Below are 16,955 nucleotides of genomic sequence, written 5' to 3' on the forward strand. Positions count from 1 at the left end.
GAATCTTGTATAAATGAGACTGACACATTGCCTAAAGGCCCTTCCGAGGTTAATAGGATCCAATTCCTGTTTGAATTCATGAGAAAACAATTTCAAATACATTTAAAACATTCTTTATTGATGTAACTCGAGACACGAAGTTTTCATCATATCGTTTGCATTTAAGGGCATCGAAGAGCTGAGTAGAAGACTTAGTGTGATAACTGATATTTAATTAAACAACATGTCTTAGGTTTCGATTTCGTTTAAAACAACATGTTGGTACTTTGTAGAACCCTTACTTTTAATTTAGTGAAGTGTGAAGGCTCAGTCAAATTTAAGAGGCTTACTTAGGCCTAACACGGAATGTTGTAAGACACTGTCATACTGTTCATTTCAAAACATTAATGGCACAATTTATTAGACTTGCCTGTTGATTTAGTAACAATATCTGCATATATTCTAATAAAATTACTGCAATGTCCGAAATAAATAAATCTGTGATACTTGGCGTCAAAACATAAATCATATTCAGAATTCTTACACTTCGTTGTAAAGTTGAGTTCGAAATTTTTGTGACATATATTCTTATGATAATACAAAAACAACTTCCTATCAAAAGGAAAACATACGAAGTATAGCACATTAGGCCTTTTCTCAGAAAAACCACCCATCTCACTCCCTAATCCCCAGTTATTTTTTATATAATGTTCCAGAATGCTGAACGTTTCGATACCAGTGGAAGACATATCCTGAGTATACCCTTCTGGCGTGGAATCAAATCCTCGATTTTAGCGTGGTTAGTTCGTAGACGTACCGCTGTACCAGCCGGGAACAACGTGAAGTGAGAACTATCGACTTCGTGAAACAACCTTTTTGTTGTGGCAAGTTTTAATTTTTGTGTCTTTCGTCAGTAAATATGAAGAACTGCTCGCTCTTCCTATGATTTTCATACAACCTAGTTAATAAGGTTAATTGTTAAGATTTTTGTTTTTAATAACCCAAATTATTACAATCGTCTTGTCTTAAAAACATGAACCTTCTTATAGTCTTGTCTCAGGATCCAGGTTCGCCTAATTTTATTTTTTTGTACATACGAAGAATCACGAAAAACTTTGTTTTAGGAACTTGAACGATTACATAAAACATATAATAAAGTGATTTTGTTTCCCCGGGATGGGACATAATACATGTTTACCCAATAGATAAATTCCTTATATTCACACATCGTTGTTTACCAACTTATTATTGTTCAACTGTAAACTAAAACTATAACTAGTTTAGTTGTATGAATAGTTATCACACAACTTAAAAGTGTTTTGTTTCCCGTATTTTTTCTATACTAAAACAACTCCTCTGTTTTATGAACATGGTCATTATAAAATTTAATTATTTTGTTTCAGAAAGTTTATTCTAAAGAAGTATTTAATCCACATATTTTTAAATGAATTACATTATGACAAGATTACAAAAACAAGTTTATTCGTTTCTTAGTAATTCACGAAAATAAAATTTCTTGTGTACATATTCTCATCACCCGTGTATGTTTCCGAGTGTTTGTACTTGTATTATATTAATTTAACACAAATATGGATGGGAAGAAAACTATAAAATATGATGAACTTCGCAGAATGAACGCCAACTGCCTGTTGTGGAAACACAAGTATAGAGGACGACGTTTCAAAAGTCTTACGCCTTTCGTCTTCAAGTCGACATGAAGAAATATTTTTGATTCACGGTCAAATGTTTCATCCTGAGATTTACTAACTGTAGTGACGAAGGTGAAATTTGGTTGTAACTGTAAAGTCAATATCGATGTAACATTTCTTGAAGAATGTTTATAAAAGCTTTTGATAAATATTTAGAATAAGTTATTCTATAATATAAAAACATTTATTTATAAATGATGCTGCTATCTGTTGGTACAAAAATATTTAAGATGTGTTTCACACAGGTACTTAAAAGTGTATATCATTTTCTCCCACATATTTGTTAGTTTCTATAAAAGATGTCAAAAATATTACATTTCTGGTAAACACTATTCATCATAAACTTAGCATTATCTTTACATTTATCAAACTTTATTCAGTTTATAAGTTGAAACAAACAACACTGTGAAATCAATAAACGAGTCTAAATATTATAAAAATACAAGTGAGGTTTTCTTTAATAAACCCATTGATTAATTTTGTTATTAAAATAATCTTGTCAAAATATACTTATAATAAACAAGCCTAACTGAGCATTTGATTCTGTATCGAAACGTGTTCCTGAAACACACAGACAAACAGATAAACAAAAGTTTTCTTTTAACTATAACTTACACTTTATTTCTTACTTTATTCATTTCATTGTTCTTTATTTTCTGTTACGTAAAAATCAAACTGAATTTCAATGCAAAGTTTATTTATATCAAAAATCAGTTTATAGTAATTTCAATATATTTGTCTTTCATTATATAACCTACGGGGTGTTGATTTAGCAAAGAAAAGATTTCACAACATCATTTCTTTCGGCGATAATCCAGATTCTAAGAAGTTGTAAAAAGAAAAACATATATCCAGTTCAATACAACTTGAATTAACGGGACAAAACTGTCGATGTTGTTCTAAGTTATTTTATTATAACATATAAATATATAAATGTATACCAGTGGGATTTTGTGGTACAAATAATATATCACAGACGTTATTTATGAATCTTATCCTACTTCCTATTACAGCTAATTGTAAAGTACATGTTAAAATGTTCCATTCTTACCCTCTAATAAAACTGAAGATTACTTATGATGTAAAACAATAACAGTCCTTTCTCTTCTCCCAACGACTTATCAATAACTTTAGTGACTTCAGTCGGTAATACCTGATGTAGGTTCTATGCGATAAACAAATTTCACATACACCATTGTGTAACTTTATATTAAATAAACAACGTGTACTGGTGCTCTAATATTTCTCATTTCATATCAATACGTTCTTCTGATGTGTATAAAATTTAAGCTCTTAAACATTACACATTACTTATAAAACTTATTATTTATATTAACACTGAGAAATTGAAAACTCTTTAAATATTCAACAATTTTAAAAACAGTAAAGTTCACAATCCAGCTTTTTACAAAAGTTAACAAAGCAGTGATGACATGGTGTTATTGTTATTAAAAGACCAGAGAATGCATTCTTTTATCATGTAAGATAATGTTCACATTAATAAAAGAGACGTAAACAAAGTCACGAATTATGAAAATTTTGGACTACTCTTTTGCTAATGAGAGAACAACTATGTTTCATACTATAAGGATTTCAATAAACAATCCTCAGATACACGAGCCGAGAGGTATGGCCTAGTGGTTAAATTGATTAACATTATTATTAGAAAAGTGAAACTTTGAAATACTTCCGCATTTAAATGTTGATATTATTACTTATTTATACTAACATGAACATAGAAATTAAGTGAGTTGTTACTAATTACCCTCCGCCAATACGATTTTATGCGTCCAAATGTAGACTGTCATTCATTCTTAGCTCAATATACAATATTTCACTTCTTCCTCCGGAACGTGTTTGTCTTGCTTTTCGTGTTCCTCTTCTTAACCCATCTCTTGAGTTGGGGTCACGGTCAAAAACCAAGCCTACGTCTGGGTCTCTTCTAAACATATTCTTCTTGTATTTTCCATTTTCGTTACGTTTTCCGAAATCTGGTTTCTTTACAAAACCACTTTTATTCCTACATCTGTTAAGAGCTCTGCTATTTTCCCCTATATATTCGTATCCACCATTACCATTGTGGATGTTTCGGGTTATTTTGTTATTTCCGTTTTCAGCGTAATTTCCTACAGTGGAGACCGTAATCACCAAAAGTAGAATTAAATTCTGTAAAAAAATAAATAATTTTTTTATGAAACTATGACCATTATAAAAACAAACTACTTGCTTCTTCTGTGAGGAAATTCTGTAGAACCATAGTTTTTTCACAGAGAGAAACAGTTACATAAACTAGTACGATGTAAATTAGCTTATCCTATAACTTTTACCCATAAAGTTTTAATATTTTATTGTGAAATGTTCAAACATAGAATAGACTATGTATAAAATAAATGGCATTATTCATGTTTAGTCCAAATCGTTTAGCCTAATTTATATTAATAACGGTAATAGAAATGACTTATTAATTTAGTGAATGTAGTCAACATAAAGATTATTTTACTGGTGTTGTGACAGATTCCGCGCGAAGAGCTTGATCGTAAATTCAACATAATTTTCTTGTTTATTGTTTTATATGATGAGATTGTTTGTCACAGTATTATTTTACTGGGAATTCTGTTATACTGAAATAGAATATCTTTCTAAGAAATATGTTATCAATTTATATTTCACTAACAATCTAATGAGATCAGGTCTCTGATGAACAGAAATTAATTTTGGTCTATTTATCTCATATTATTCTGCCACTTCTCACACTGGAATAATACCATGCACCAAATACAAATATTTGTCTCCGGTGAGCTGTGCTAGAGTTTAACCGATAAGTAACTTACAGAATAAGCTGTAAAACACTTACCACTAGCCTCGTCTTCATTCCAGTGCAATAAACAAAAAGACCTTGATATCGGCTCTAAGTAAGTTCGTTATGTTAATAGTGTTCTTCAAATTTACGAACTTTTATAGCGTATTGTAAATACGCAATCATAGTGAAGGCCACAGCTCTGAGTTACGAAACTGTTATAACCCAGATTACTATTTCCTGATTTCAAATTATACAAAGGTCATACTTTATAATTGGCTTCTTCTCCCTATGTATTGGCAAGCGAATTTAAATCACAAACTTTATAGAAATGTTTTCAGTTTTCTTTCTGACACTGATGTACTTTCAAAGTACGGTATCATGTTGAATAAGCCTTATGGGGTTTATATTACTTTTTCCAAAAGTAAAATACAGAGTTATTTGTTTCCCTTCGTTTCAATCTGAATTATTAAAAACTTTTATTTGTTTCTTTTAATGTTATACATTATTATTATTTATTGGTTTGTCACACTCCAAACGAGTTTAGGTTAGGTACAATTACGTTATGTTATGTGAAACTTTTTAAATAAGTTTATTTAACGTTAGTTAGGTGAAAATTTAACATTTTACTTAAATTATACGTTATACGGAGCGTCCAATAATTATTTCTTAATGATTTAGTGTTCTATTTTCATAATACAGACAACTGAACGTATGGGGACCTCAGCAGACCGATGTAGCTTTGCAATAACAAAAACACACAAACACAACTGAATATAAATAAACTTTCCAAACGCTAATTATTTATTGTCAGATACTTATTTAATAACAATTGTTTCACAGTTGGTATAGTATGTGTGATTAGCAAATCATGTTCTCATTAAATATGTTTCATTAGTGTTTCAATAAAAAGCTGTAAACAGATCTAAAATCGATGTGAATATTTACTTTACTTTATCAGCTTGTTTCCGAGTAATTGGTACGTGCTTCGTATGGAATGTTTTATTCTTTTTTTAAGGATAGTTACACTATCTTTATTAATTATAATACCTGTAATATAGGTTATATCGAATGAATCGATATATTTCTTATTAAATTTGGATCCTTTCTGGGTCATTACATCAGAAGCTAGTGAATATAGAAATACTGTTTGACCTTTAACAGTTTTGATGAATCTTATTAAATTCTACAATAATATGGTACACTGTTTTCCTTTATCGCAGGTAATCTGTAGCCATGCAGGAAATATCGAAGTATTAACGTAAAGTAAAGCCAAATACACTGTTCTACAACATTCTTTCAGTTCATTATTGAAAAGGAAACGACGAAAATATGTCAATAGAAATATTGTATGTTGGGACTGGAATTGACAAAAATGGAGAAATCTATAAACTTAAGTTTTATTTTCTAATTGTTTTGAAATCATGATTTCTTTGTTAAATAAATATGTCCTATCAAATATTGTCTGAAATATAGTGATATCTGGTGTGACTCAAACAGTTTAAAAAAAAATTTTTTTTTTCTATGTGCTTGTCAACAAATGAGATTTTGATTCAAGATTATGATAAAATCCCATCTAATAAAGATTTCTGACTGTAGATGATGGTGAAGCACCAACAGTGAATTTAATTAGTCTTACCGCCACTATTTTAATTTCTTAAAATAAAAATAATGGCAAGATACCATGGTATCTTATAAAATAACTGTATTATCAAAAAAAAAATCGACTGTCACCAATCCTGCTTAATTCCAATTAAATATTAAAATTGATCTGTTGATTTAACGTGAGTGTGTAGCCCAATAATTTGTGATTTAGATTATGAGATTAGTGAACAAAATAAAGATGAGTTAATAAATAACTTGCTGCCTGATCAAAAAGCGGAAACGATTGCTGAAGCATTTGCAAATAACATAACAGCGAGACACGGTGTAACCCAGTACTTTCTGATGAATAGAGATGGTAACTTCGTTTTACGTTAGAAAATTACATTGATCAATTGTTAAGTGTCCAGAAAACTGAAACAACTGCTTTCCATCCAGCTGCTACGGTATTAGTAGAAATATTCAACAGAACTTTGCGAGATATAATTTTTCAATATTTTGAGAAAGATAATAAAACTTGGGAAGAGCTGGTTCATTTATTACAAAGTGCTGAAAATGAGTCTACTCTGGAAAGTCCGTTTTTCTATTACATGGTAGAGATGTACTGCTGCCAAAGCAAGAGATAATGACCCAAAAATATTTTATCATGCAGAAGGTTATGATTACAAGACTGAGCTATTACAGAGACTGCGGTTAGTCTTTGAGATATTAAAAAACATTTAATACAACATGCTCAAAATAGAGAGAAACAAACAAATAAAAAGGCGAACCTAATGAAATAAAATTAATATATAAATTGTTGTTATATACCCTTATCGTTAATAGAGGAAACACCAAGAAATAAGTAGAACTGTGGAAAGACACTTTCAGAGCACTTAAACAAACAAGTTCAATCCATTTTGAGAATACAAAATGTGTAAAAAAAAGAAAACAGTTGGTACATGTTAATAGATTAAAGAAACTGAAGAAAGGAAACCCTATCTTTAAGAATATATGATTGATGAAAACCAAGCAACTGACAAAAAATAAAATTAAAGTCCAATCTTATTATTCGAATAAATTAAATTTATCTTATAACGATGAAGAGATAAGTAAAGCCTAGACAGAAAATTAAGAGTTAGAAGACGCTAATACCACATTAGTATCGAGGACAAGTTACAGGGTCTGTGTGTCAAGAACATCTATGACGACGTAAGATGATACTGTTACCCATGATTATAACCTTAGATCACGTGGTCGTGCACCAACTCAACCAGAAGTAATCCTTACCCCTACTAAAAACGAGTGAAATTTTGTTTCCAAGTAGTTGTACATAGACCCACAAATGACATTAACAGAGTTAATGAAACACTTGGTGTGCTAGAAGCTTTTAACGATATATTAAGCAGTAGTCGTAGGTGTAATTAGACTTAAGTTAACAATGCAGGACGTGGATAAACAATATTTAATATTTTGTATATATATATATACTTGTGTCTGAGAGGTTGTCGGACATTTCTCTTTATATGTTTTAGTTGTAGAAATATCTGTCGCTTTACTATCCTTCATTATCCTTTGATGAGTGGAAACATGGCGGCAAAGAACGTATTTTACCAATGAGAAATAAGACGCGTATGATTTTTATTGAAGAAGAAAATCTTATATTATCATGAGATATGTGAATAATTTTCGAATTTTTACACTATGTTCGATTGATAGTTTGATCACAAGAAGAAGTAATATTGTTCGACAAATTTTTTGACGTAAGTAGTCGTGATAATTTCGATGACGGTGGTTCGAAAAATATTGCGTCATTTCATATTACAAATCAGGTAATAGCAATCTGATGTCCATGATACAAGGAGGAACTAAGAAGTATGACACCTTATTTAGACGATATCTTGTTGACATTTGGAAATTTGTTAATAGAATTAAAGTATATTAAATATAGCATCACGATTTCCGATCGGATTCCATGAAAACGTGGTTAAATAGACGCAGATGAAAATGCTTTCAAATTTTTGTTCGCATAAGTAAATACAAACGATTTACGTCAATTAAACAAGAAAATCGAACAACAAAGACAGGTATAAATATAAATGGTTAACTTAACATGTCACTGTAATGAACTGATTAAACCAGTCTCTTCAATTAGATGACCAGAAATTCTCCTAAGTCTTAGTAAACATTAGAAACTTTTGTTTTTCTGAAGTATGATATGAAGATATGTTTCAGTTAAAATCTATTGCTAAAAGAATGTCAAAAAATTACCTTATTTTATATTCATATAATTTACTTAATGTGACCTGTGATTGATATGAAAGACGCTTTAAGGGGCTTAATTAAAGTTGTCAAGTTCATAAGACATGTATATAATAAATTTTGTGAGGTATTATATAGCTGTATTTGTATCAACGTATCTATGTTAGTGTAATGTGTAAGGTTTGGTTTGTTTTAAATTTCGCGCAAAGCTAGACAAGGGCTATCTGCGCTAGCCGTCTCTAATTTAGCAGTATGAGACAAGAGGGAAGGCAGTTAGTCATCATCATTCACTTCCAACTCTTGGGCTACTCTTATACCAACGCATAGTGGGATTAACCATCACGTTATAACGACCCCAGGGTCGAAAGAGAGAGTATGTTTGGTGTGACGGGGATTCAAACCCTAGGCTCTCAGATTACAAGTTGGGCGCCTAACCACGTGGCTATGCCAGGCTGATCTACTTTTATTTAAATTATTAAAAACAAGACAACATGAAGTACAAACAATAAATATTTTATTAAACACGTAGACATGGCGTGACCTGATGGAAAGGTAGCGTTCGACTATTACATAATGTGCTTGTCTCGGATCCCAAACACGGCTATCGAACATGTTCACCTTTTCAGCACGTGTGAGCGTTATAACATTATGGTCAATGCCGCTATTGTTTCGTAAAATAATAGCCCAAGAGTTGGTGATGGGTGTTGTTAACCAGCTGCCTTCCCTCTAGTCTTACACTGCTAAATTAGGGACGGCTAGCACAGATAGCCCTCGAGTAGCTTTGTGCGAAATTCAAAACCAACAAACAAACATTTTCACTTTTTTCATTTTTTTTCTAAAAATAAAAGTATTAAAATACTCAAATGGAATTATTATCTACTTCAAATTCTTTTCGGTTTGTTCAATTTTTAAACATGATTTTAACGATTTCGATTACCAGACAACAATATTTAGGTAATTTTACGTTTCGTTTTTTCTCTCATTATGTAGCAATTCACTTGATGCTTATGTTTAAGTGTTGCTAGAAACATTTAAAAACAATCTTTATTGATGTTACTTTAGACACGAAGTTTTCAGTATCTCGTTTGCGTTTAAGGGTCAAATACCTTAAGACGTTTAGAAAAATGTCAAGGGCGCAGTGTACTAGGAAGTTCTGAGTAGAAGTCTTAGTGTGATAACTGATATCTAACTAAACAACTTGTTTTGAATTTCGATTTCGTTCAAAATAACATGTTGGCACTGAGTCAAACTTTTACTTTTAATTTCGTGAAATGTGAAGACTAAGTCATATTTAACAGAATTAGTTAAGCCTAACACACAAAGTTGTAGGTGTGACTTTAAAGTAATATCGTTCATTATACGATACTCTCATATGGTTCATTTCAAAACATCCCTGCCACAAGTTCTCAGACAGGCCTGTTGGTTTTGTAATAGTATCTGCATATTCTAATGAAATTATTGCAATGTCCGAAAAAACTAAATCTGTCATACTTAAAACTTGACGTCAGAACATATATCACACTTAGGTTTCTTACACTTCGTTGTAAAAGTTGAGTTTGATTTTTTCAGAGATATCTTCTTATGATAATATTAAAACGACTTCCTATCAAACGGAGAACATACAAAGTATAGAATATTAGGCCTTTTCTCAGCGATATCACACATCCCACCCCTAATTACCAATTAAAATTTATATAATGTTCCATGATACTGAACATTTCGAAACCTGTTGAACAAATATCCCAAGTAGACCCTTCTGTATTTGTGTACATAACTTGAAACAACCAACTGAACTGTCCTGAACAGTAGAGCAACACTATCCAGTTAGGGTTCATTTCAACAGGAACAAAACATTTTTTGTGAATGAATATATGTTGACTTACATATTTATGTTTCGTTTGCTGTCCGTGTTTAATGACGTCACTAGTTTATAACGGGTGGTGTGTGTGTTTGTGTTTTTTCATAGGAAAGACACATCGGGCTATTTGCTGTGTCCACCTAGGGGAATCGAACCTCCGATTTTAGCGTTGTAACTCCGTAGACTTACCGCTTTATCAGCGAAGGTCAAAGTAAAGCGAGTATAGCGTCAGTAAATATGAGGTAGAATCCTCGTTCTTCAGACGAGTGCTATAGAACCAAGTTAATGGTAACGAATTTTCTTTGAACAACCCAAATTATTATAAAGTCTCGTCTTACAGACAGGAAGCTTCTTATACTCTTATCTCAGGATCCAGATGAGCCTAATGATATTTTTGTGTATATGCAAAGAATCACGAAAATCTTTGTTTCAGGAACTTCAAAGATAACATACAATAATGAGACAAAAGAACAACTTTACGAAGATATTTTTGTTTTACCTACGGTTTTGTCGTTAATAAAAACTAACAAAAAATATTCCAAACAATTACAACGTAGAGGTTCCAAGCAAGCTTTATCTAAAACCACACATGAGTACAATCCATTAATAAAAGGTAAAACAATGTATGCCATGAACTAATTAAAGAAGTTAATTAAATAACGAATAGTTATAAGTTAGTTTGGTTTTTGAATTTCGCGCAAAGCTACACGAGTGCTATATGCGCTAGCCGTCCATAATTTAGCAATGTAAGAAGGCAGATAGTTATCACCACCCACTGTCAACTTTTGGGCTACTCTTTTAACAACGAATAGTGGGATTGACCGCCACATTGTAATGCCCACATGGGTGAAAGGGCGAGCATGTTTCTTGTGACGGGGATTCGAACTTGCAACCCTCAGATTAGGAGTCGAGCTCTCTACTCAAGTGGCAGCTAAAGAGTAACACGAAAACAAAGATGAAACATGAAGTTTTGAATTTGAATTTGTATGTTCCTCGAGATTAGATTATGATGCTCTAGTAATCTACAAAAATCTAAGAGCCATATCGTACCTTCATCGGCCTCCACAGCTGCTAAATCGTTTCTCGGAGAAACTCGTCCCAAATGAAATTTTATATTTTGTCCCAGGATGTTGAACGAAACAGAATAAAAGGTATTTTTCGAATGGGTGTTTTTTTTTTTCAGAAATATCTTTCATTTACATAAATTATTCGTATTTGTTTAAGTTTTGCTTCATAATTAACTGAACCAGCGTATGAGAACCAAACTTTTGTCCCTCTATTTGAGGGTGCGTTTCCTTTCTTACATCAGGATATCTGCTGAGTCCACCGAAGGAAATCGAACCCATAATTTTAACGTTGTATATCCGCAGACGTACTGCTGTACCAGCGGGGGACTCCTAAAACGTTTAACAGTTTTAAAGAATCTTATTAAATACAACAATAACATATGAAACTGTTTTCCTGCATCATAGTAAAACTGTAACTATGCAGGAAATATGGAAGTGTTAAAGTAAAGTAAAGCTGTTTCAGTAATTTATTCAAAAGGAATCGGTGAAAATAGGTCAATAAAATATTATATGTTGGGAATGGAATTGAAAAAAAAATGTAGAAACCTATAAATTTAAGTTTAATTGTTTTTTAATGTTTTTAAATTAGGATTTCAGTTATTAATGGAAGTTTTCAATAAATTTTTTCAGGAATATAGTGCCATCTAGTGTGACTCAGACAATATAAAAGGAAATAAAAAATGATTTATTTTACGTTTGTGTCAGTTGACTAAAAATATTTTAATTTAAGATTATGGTAAAATCACATCGAATAATGATTTCTGACTGTAGATGGTAGTATCAAAAGCGAAGTTTAATTAGTCTGATGGTAAAGCATCAACTGTGAACTGTATTAGATTGATAGCTAATGCTTTCTTTTGTTAAAATGAATATAGGTCATAGTATTTAGTAAAATATTGTATTATGAAAGAAAGCTTCTACTGTCGCGAATAGTAGTACTGTAGCTGTACCTAGGATAAAAAACGACATTAATAGAGTTAATGTCAGATTTAGTGACGAAACTAGTTGTGCACTACGACCTTTTAACAATATATAAAGTTAAATGCATAGCTGTAATTAGAATTACGTAGACAATACAGGATATATATAGACATTACTGAATGAGTTATATAAATATGTGTCTGTGATTGTAAGATTTATATGTTTTAGCAGTTGACGTATCTGCAGGTTTAGAACGATAATTATTATATAGATGAGTGTAAACATAGTGGTAAAGAATGTGAGTATTGTACCACTAGAGAGTAAGACGGTCATGATTTTTATTGAAAAAGAAAATTTTATATTATCGTGAGATAAGTGGAACATTGCTGAAAATATACCGTTTCCACAGTACATTCGATTAATAGTTTGATTACGAGAAGAACTAATATTGTTCGAGAAATCGTTTTATATGAGTGGTCATGTTAGTTTCGATTTCATGTGACAAATTCCGGAACAGCTATCTCATGTTCAGTAATGATATTATAGGAAATATTAACAGGAAATAAATCCTGTTAAGAAAGAATATTTGTTATTAGATTTAAAGAATATTAAAAATAGCTTTCCTATTTCCGATCTAACTCCAAAATGTGGTTTAATAGACGCTGGTGGAAATATTTTGAAATTTTGGAACCACAGATAATTTACGTGAATTAAAGAAGAAAACATAACATCAAAAACAAGTATCTATATAAATGTTTAATTTAACATGTGAGTATAATGAATTAATTAAACCAGACACTTGAATTACATGAGAAGGAAATTAAAAATGTATCATTAAGCCCTAGTAAACATTACTACCACTTTGATACATACCAAAATATGACTATCTGAGCGTCAAAAAGCAAAAACTAAAATGTTAGTTTTCAATTCTAGAATTCAAAATTTATTTATTAATATTATGCCTCTCGATTCCGTGAAGGAACATAGGGCCGCAATCGCTTGCGGATTCATTAACAGGCTGGTTTTTTTAAGTGAGTAGATTGTTAGCACACTGCACAACCCCCAACCACGAGGAGAAACTTTACCCGTCCCTAATTTTGCAGTGTAAGACGATAGGGAAGGCAGCTAGTCATCACCACACACCGCTAACTCTTGGGCTATTCTTTTACCAAAGCCTAGTGGGATTGACCGTCACATATAACGCCCCCACGGCTGAAAGAGCGAGCATGTTTAGCGCAACTGGGATGCGAACCCGCGACCCTCGAATTACGAGTCACACGTCTTAACACACTCGGCCATGCCGGGCCAGAATTCAGAATAATTATCAACAATTATCATTTAAAGTTGAAAATAGTGTGACTGAGTTATCTACGTCAGTACAAGTAGTGTAAATAGCTGGAGACGGAAAGGTGAGTTCATGGTTTATTCGTGCAAGTGAATTACATAAACTGTCAGATGAAATTATTGTACATAAAGTGAAGTAAAGACAGCCGCAGTAAAGGATTCACAATGAGTGTTCATAAAGATACCTTTAAAAGTAACAGATAGAAAATTCCAATTATTTAGGATTGTATACTTAAACCATTCGTTAGCTCTAACTGTGGAAATGACAGAGAAAGTTATGGTGAAATATATACAAGGTTCCATAGTATATATGATCCTGAATTATGCAAAAATAGAATAATTTTATATTTGCAAATTTGACACCAGGAACTTGATTATTTTATCTGTAAAAAATGAACTTACCTTTTCAATAGTATGCCCTAAATGAAATATAAATCGGTTTCGGTTATCGAACTGACGTAATTAAATTAAAGAATAGTGGATATCTTAGATTGTCTAGAACTTGTTCTACTAAAATCCAGTGAATTACTTTATTCTATAGATTAAGAAGTAAAACTAAATATACAGGAAATCTGTTAAGTATAAGAATTTCCCTACGGGCAAGAACTATTGACTATAAAAGAGTTACCGCTTATTCACAATATAAATATTGATTCACATCTTAAAGGCCTGTGAAACATATGAGATGAAATCCGAAACTTGACCTGTTCGAGAGCTGGGTAAAGCTTCATCTAATTTCAACAACATGTAGACCACGTGAAAGCTAAACCAATGATGATTATAGAACAACAATAATTCTATAAAACATGTTGAGAAAGTTTCCGCTGCTCGTTTAGCGTTTAGTCTGTAATTAGTTGACGTTATCGAGGTTTGTAAAGGGATTGTGGAAACTATGGACACTGTACTAATGAGTGGAACTAGGAAGAAACTGTAACATCTTGACACCACTACAGTATGGAATAAAGTTACGGAGGATTGATTACTGAGAAACTTAAAACAACCTCCAATATAAACAGCTGGCTTATTGATTAAATATCGATAACAAGAATGTGAGTACAGATACAAAAAAGATCTCAGGGTCGAATATTTGGCCATGTATTAATATTTCTTCTAGAATATATTTTTTTCGAATTGTTAATACCAGAAAAAACAGACAGATATTTACTACTTTATTCAGTTTATTGTTCTCTTTTTCTATTACCGAAAAAATCAAACTAAATTTCAAAACAACGTTTTTTATTTAACATTAAGTTTATAGTAATTTCAAGTATATATTGTTCCTTCACTAAAAAAACCTAAAGTTTGTTAATTGAATAAAGTTCACATTTCAGAACACAATTTCTATCGGCGATAATTCAGATCCTAAGACGTTGTGAAAATAAAAACATATATAAAGTGTTATTTAAGTTGAGATAACACCTCATATTGTGGATGTTGTTAAAAGTAAGTTATTTAATTAACGTTAATGACTTTTAAACGATTGGGAATATTCATTCGTGATGACGAGAATCTTAATTGAAGTGAAAATGTATCTGAAGACGTTTAGTTTGGATATTGAAACTTTTATTAAGATAAAGAAGAGAACTACGTTTCCACCTTATTAGGTCATCTTCATGTTTATAAAGAGTAAGAAACTTTCTTTTTGTTAATCTGAGGACGTTTATGTTTTAAGACATCTATTAATTATTTGATTACTGTGTAATTGGTTTCAATATGCACTACAAATTAATCTATATGTTTAATTTGTTTATTTATATAATTCTCGTTAAATATTCATATAAACCACGTATATATATATATCACTGTAATCTAATGTAACAAGTAATATATCACACACTCTATTACACTCATGAATCTCCTCTTCTTACAGCTACTTGTAAAGTAGAAGTTAAAATGTTTTATTCTCACCCTTTAATAAAACTGAAGATTACTTGTACTCCACAAACACAGTTATCCTCTCTTTTCTCCCAGCGACTTATCGATGACTTTTGTGACTTAAATTGCTAATATCAAGGGTAGGTTATGTGCAATAAATAAAATTCAGATAGCCCTGTTTCTTTCCATTAAATTAACAAGGTGACCTAAGGCCCTTATGCTTCTCATTTTAATCCAAATACGTTTTTAATGCGTATAAATTTTAGCTTTTAAATATTACACATTACTTAGAAATTCAATTAACCATCAGAAAGCAGCAAATTCTTTAAATATTCAACACTTTTAGAAAATTAAAGATAACACAGCAGCTCCTTCCAAAAAATAACAAACCAGTGACGATATGACGTGATAGTTATTAAAATACCACGCTATGCATTCTTATATCATGTGAGATAATATTGACATTAATAAAAAATACAGGATTGTGTCCTTACCCTTAACCTTAAACAATTCGTTTGCTCTAACTGTTGAAATGTCAGAGGAAAATATGTTGAAATGTGTAGAATGTCCACTTAGAGTATGTGACCCCAAACGATGTAAAAATAGAATGATTATCACTAACCCATCTTAATCTTATAAAATTAATCTTATGACATATTCCCTATATTACGGCTAATAATATGTATTAATATTATTCACTAGATATATTATCATACTCTGATCACCATTGGTTTATTAAATCAGAATTCGTGAATACAATAAAACCGTTTGAGTTTTAACAGTTACGATGAATCTTATCAAATTCCCAATAAATTGTCACAGTGTATTCCCATATCACAGTAAAACTGTAACCATGCAGGAATTATGAAAGTGTTAACGTAAACTAAAGCCAATGTGCTCCTTCTTCTACTCTGTTTTTGTTAATTGTTGTAAAAGAAACGACCAAAAAAAATAAATAGTGTTAATTTATATTGGGACTTGAATTGCCAAATATGGAGAAATCTATAAATTTAAGTGTTATTCTTTTTAATGTTCTGGAATATAGTGTCATTTAATGTGATTCAAACAGTGTAAAAGGATAGCAGAAAAGACTGTTTTTGTGCTTGTCCGCAAAGTGGATTTTAATCGAAGATTTTAATAAAATCACATCTAATAATGATTTCTCACTGTAGATGGCAGTAAAACATCAATAGTGAATTTAATTAGTTTTACTGCCACTGCTTTCATTTGTAAAATAAAAATCGTGGATAGATCCCATGGTATTTAATAAAAAACTGTATTATCAAAGAAGCTTCACCTGTCACCAATTCTACTTCATATTTCACAAACTCACTTAGAGAGTTGGTTAATTAAAGGTTAAAATAGATCTGTTATTGGAGTTTTCATTTGTGTTCGTCACATGTTTTGACATATTAATAGGCTTCATAAATTAAATTACATAAAACATATTTTTGTATTAGAAACATATTTTCCATAATTCAGACACGCAGACCACGAAATTAATATTTATTTTTTCTATCTGGTTGGAATTGTTTACAAATCTGGGAAAAAATAACTCTCAC

At 31.2% G+C, this 16,955-nt stretch overlaps 1 protein-coding gene and 1 long non-coding RNA gene across 7 annotated transcripts in view; one reads left to right on the forward strand and one right to left on the reverse strand.

Annotated features, from left to right (window-relative positions):
* The window catches only part of LOC143254185 (uncharacterized), a 44,743-nt gene extending 40,888 nt beyond the window's left edge, over positions 1–3,855 (forward strand). Inside the window, exons 2-3 of the long non-coding RNA XR_013030076.1 lie at positions 696–863; positions 1,610–3,855. This is a non-coding gene — a long non-coding RNA (uncharacterized LOC143254185). The remainder of the gene's footprint in view (positions 1–695; positions 864–1,609) is intronic.
* The window catches only part of LOC143254181 (uncharacterized), a 124,658-nt gene continuing 109,147 nt past the window's right edge, over positions 1,445–16,955 (reverse strand). For 2 of the 6 annotated variants that reach the window (XM_076508974.1, XM_076508978.1), the window contains exon 2: positions 1,445–3,854. In XM_076508974.1, coding sequence (XP_076365089.1) covers positions 3,471–3,854 — 384 coding nt within the window. In that variant the 3' untranslated portion in view covers positions 1,445–3,470. Of the gene's footprint in view, positions 3,855–4,542; positions 4,690–11,236; positions 11,258–13,920; positions 16,331–16,955 lie in introns of those variants that run through there. The other 4 variants (XM_076508976.1, XM_076508975.1, XR_013030070.1 and 1 more) reach the window with 4 other exon arrangements.

This window comes from Tachypleus tridentatus, chromosome 6 (genome assembly GCF_004210375.1).
Source record: "Tachypleus tridentatus isolate NWPU-2018 chromosome 6, ASM421037v1, whole genome shotgun sequence".
NCBI lineage: Eukaryota > Metazoa > Arthropoda > Merostomata > Xiphosura > Limulidae > Tachypleus > Tachypleus tridentatus.